This window comes from Ailuropoda melanoleuca, chromosome 1 (genome assembly GCF_002007445.2).
Source record: "Ailuropoda melanoleuca isolate Jingjing chromosome 1, ASM200744v2, whole genome shotgun sequence".
Taxonomy (NCBI): Eukaryota; Metazoa; Chordata; class Mammalia; order Carnivora; family Ursidae; genus Ailuropoda; species Ailuropoda melanoleuca.
This window is the reverse complement of record NC_048218.1, coordinates 104,831,013-104,835,353: the sequence shown is the minus strand read 5'-3', so window position 1 is coordinate 104,835,353 and position 4,341 is coordinate 104,831,013. Positions and strand designations below refer to the sequence as shown.

Genomic DNA, 4,341 nt, shown 5'->3' with positions numbered 1-4,341 from the left:
CTCCAGGGCAGCTTTATTTGCAGTTCTTTCATTACGAGCAAGAGGTGAAGGGCAAGTTTATATTTACCTCTTGTTTCCTGTGAACTATCTCTTCTTATCTGTAGCTCATTTTTTTCCTATTGTTTTTTGGGGGGAAGAAGGGGAATAGCCTAAAAAAAATTTAATGTAATTTAATTTTTTAAATTAAATAAAACTTCTCCCTATTGGTTACACATTTTTAGTCCCAGTTTGGAACTTTTTCCTACCCCCAGGTTTCTTATAGTCTTTATTTGTCGATGGAATCTTTAAAAGTTCTGGAAGAGATTCTTATGCACACCAAAATACCAATTTACAAATCCAAGTTTATAAAGTGATGTCAAACATTGCAGTTATTTACATGAGAAACGTTTAATAATCTGTCATGTTCATGCTTTTCTTAATTCTTCTAAATGCTGTCACTCTGAAGTCTTCTTGCCTGCATGATAAAATATTCCATTAGTAAAACACAAAAGATTATTTCTGGAGTAATGTATGGTCTTTCTGAATAAAACATATTCAATTATTGAAAACTTCACCTTTCTAAGAGAAGACAACGTAAACCATTACGATACAGCCCACAATCCAGCCAATCAAGAGAAGAATAGGGACCAGAAGGCGGGGTGATGTAGACTCTGTTTAAAAATAGCAAAAGAAAACAGATCAGGTAGGTCATTTTCTTCTGAATCCAGAGAATAAAAGGAATCTGCTGATATCAAGAGAAAAAAATACACCCTCACGTCATTCCCAGACATGATTTATTATCTTCTGTTCTACAAAGGGTATGTGGGAGTCAGCTGGCTAATTGAAACAGAAGGCCTGTGTTCAAACCATAGGTCTTCCTTTTACAACTATGTGACCTTGGGCCATTCTGAGCTCGGACTTCCCTATTTGTAGAAATAATGAAACTTGTGGGGCGCCTGCGTGGCGCAGTGGTTAAGCGTCTGCCTTCAGCTCAGGGCATGATCCTGGCATTCTGGGATCGAGCCCCGCATAGGGCTCCTCCGCTATGATCCTGCTTCTTCTTCTCCCACTCCCCCTGCTTGTATTCCCTCTCTCGTTGGCTGTCTCTATCGCTGTCAAAAAAATAAATAAAATCTTTAAAAAAAGAAATAATGAAACTTGTGATATCTACCTCCCTGAGTTGTTACGAGGATCAAATATTATTGTGTGTGTGTTTAGAGTGTACAAAACACATTCGTACATTTGTTCAACAACATAAAGAGCAGCTGTTTACATAGAAACAATCAAAACTGACTCTTCAGGCAATTCCTCCTAAACTAAATAATCATAACGTAGGAAAAGGTGTTGAAAATTGTTCCCAGTTTTGATAGCTGACTTTAATCGCCAGTATCACAGGAAAAGAAAAGCATTATATCTTGGATGATCATCTCAACCAGAGAAAAGAGATTCTGTTTTGTTAACATGTTCAATAGAGCAACTAACACTGATCCGACACACACAGAAGACATTAGGACAACGATCCCTTCTGTGTCTTCTATTTGTACCCCTATCTGAAAAAAGCAATTTATAAAATTACCATTTTTTAATATTCATTGCACACACACATTACACACAAAAAATTAAAGAAGAGCACAGAAAGACATCATATAGAATTAATGTCTCCGTGTTAAGGACTTGGATATGTTCTTAATTGAAAAGCACAATTAGGTTGTATGCCATCAGCTAACAAAGAGAACGCATATTCTTGCAATTGTGTGCCTATTACAATCTCCATCACTTTAAAATGTGAAGTTTTTGTTAAGTGCTATTAAAACAAAACCATCAGGAAAAGAGACACTTCTAAAATTAGGAGGCACTCTTACAAAAGCAAACTTTGTGCAGTTAAAATGAATTTTAATAGTCTAAATCTGTTTCCAAAAATGGTGGAATCTCTCTTAACTCTTGCAAATTCAACGGGTGTTCCTTGTTTCTCCATCTCGCTGTGACCTTGAACAAAGCATTAACCACTAAATGGAAAAATCTTTCTCTTTACCTGCCATGTGATATTGCTTTAAGGATAAAATGAACATTATGATATGCCCTTTACTCTCATTTGGATGAAAGACTTTTTATGAATTAAGGTGCCATTACAGTGGAAGTATATAGCAGTAATTTTTTTGAACAGTTCATACATATGATTTAGTATTTTTCCCAATTTCAAAGAACTTAAAAATTAATACCAATATTTTAATGGAGCATTTATAAATATCTTACACAAGAATAATTTAATAGAACTCTAAAATTTACATAAAATAAAGCCCTTAAAGCATATATCTCATTATTTATTACTCTTTGTAAAACAATACAGTTGACTCTGCTTTTTTTTTTTCTTTTCCTTTTTTTAGAGAGAGAGAGAGAGCAGGGTGTAGGGCAGAGGGAAAGGGAGAGAAAGAATCCTAAGCAGAGTCCAAGCCCAGTGCAGAGCCAGATGCAGGGCTCAACTAGGGGCTCCATGCGGGGCTCCACCTGGGGCTCCACCTGGCGCTCATTATCACGACCCTGAGATCATGACCCTGAGATCATGACCAGAGCTGAAATCAAGAATCTGACGTTTAACCAACTGAACAACCCAGGCACCCCAACTGACTGTGCATTTTAACACTCAAAGTATACCTGCATTTGTGTTCTTTTAACACAAATATTTTAAGTTTTATCATAATCTCTAGCATCATTTTTAAATAGGAATTTATGGGGAGCCTGGGTGGCTCAGTTGGTTAAGCGTCCAACTCTTGGTGTCTGCTCAGGTCATGATCTCAGAGTCGTGAGATTGAGCCCCACTTTGGGCTCCACGCCCAGTGTGGAGTCCGCTTGAGAGTCTTTCTCCACCCTCTCCTGACCCTTCTATCCCCCCCTCCGCTTTCTCTCTCTCACTCTCTCTCTCTCTCTCAAATAAATGAATAAATAAATAAATAAAATCTTAAAAAAAAAAAGAAACAGGAATATGTAAGAACACAACATACTTTGCATAGGTCACTTACAGTACAGTGCAATCAAACACAAACCCTCTTTTTAAATATGAAGAGTGATTTCAAAATGCTTCTCTCTGTCCAATCCTGAGCATGCCCAAATGGTTACACCTGGAAGTATCCTTAAGGGCACTGTGCTCTGAGACAAGACTGTCTGTGTTCAGAACCTGGCACCACCACTTTCTAGTATGTGGTCACAGGCAAGTGACTATACTTGGCTATGCCTCAGTTTCCTTATCTCTAAAACGGAAATGATGATAATACTGTATATCTCCTGGGATTATTGTCTGAATTGAAAGAAACAATTCCTGGAGGTATTTAAAGAGTGTTTCTTGGATACAATATATATTCAGTCCCTTTTGTCATATTAGACTCAATCATTTTCTTAAATATAATACACATTTTAAAAGCAGAAAAAAAGAAATTCAGATATGAAGCATATTATGGATGACTAAGCCCATTTAATTCATTTCATTTTAGAGGCAGAAAGCCAGGTCCGGAGAGGTAGAGAGACTTCCCCTAACTCACAGGGCCATTTAGTAGCAGATCCGACAAAGAAATCAGATGTCCTTAATTCTGGTCCAGCATACCACAATGGCTCCGATCCAGTACAACCCTGGAGAATAAATGACTTCTAACTCATCTTTTGAAAAAAGCATGAACAAATTAAGCTCTTTCGTTTGATCCTTTTAAAAGCATACATAACGTGCAGACGTGGTCCATGAATTGTACATCCGATGTGTTTCCTGTAGCCATGCTAACGTACATGGTTAATGTCCCCTTAGCTGTGATACCTCATTCTTCAGAATAATGCAGAAATACGAAATCCTGGGGAACGTAAAATAAACCAGGGAGCTTGGGTCTGATGCCTTAAATCTTACCTTTTTCAGCCATTCTTCCTGTTGCTGGGTGGGTTGGTCAGGGCCACGCTCACCTCTTCGTTGTTGTCATCCAGCGTGTCTTTGAACTTTAAATAGAGAGATATCTGAAGAGTGTGGCAGCTGCCCGTCTCCTGACTGCCAATTGTCTGCAGAGTGATGTAAGGCTTTGGAGAACAGAGCTCCTCTGGCTCTTCTTTATCCTGTTATTATGGAAGAAACTAGGGGCTACATAAGCTAAACAATTCAATAAGCTAAGCTATCCTAAACCAGAGATGGGCAGATTTTTAATTCACGCAATGCCTTCAGACGACATGGAGAAAATGTTTAAGGAAGAGGGTGCACAGAGGAAAAATGGCATTGCAATTAGACAAGTTTCATCAAAGAGGGAGGGTGACCTATTGGGGGAAAAACACTTTGGAGTTGGAGAGACCTGGCTTCAAATTTCTGTAATGAAGGCCAAGTTGCTTAACCTGGGC

At 38.2% G+C, this 4,341-nt stretch overlaps 1 protein-coding gene across 1 annotated transcript; it reads right to left on the bottom strand.

The window, feature by feature from the left end:
• Window positions 1–367: 367 nt before the first annotated feature.
• Window positions 368–3,981, bottom strand: STRIT1 (small transmembrane regulator of ion transport 1). The gene is made up of 3 exons (XM_034650300.1): window positions 3,866–3,981; window positions 555–650; window positions 368–454 (listed from the first exon to the last, which is right to left on the bottom strand). The coding sequence occupies exons 1-2, from the start codon at window positions 3,876–3,878 to the stop codon at window positions 559–561; spliced, it is 105 nt and encodes a 34-aa protein (XP_034506191.1). The 5' UTR covers window positions 3,879–3,981; the 3' UTR covers window positions 368–454; window positions 555–558.
• Window positions 3,982–4,341: the final 360 nt, after the last annotated feature.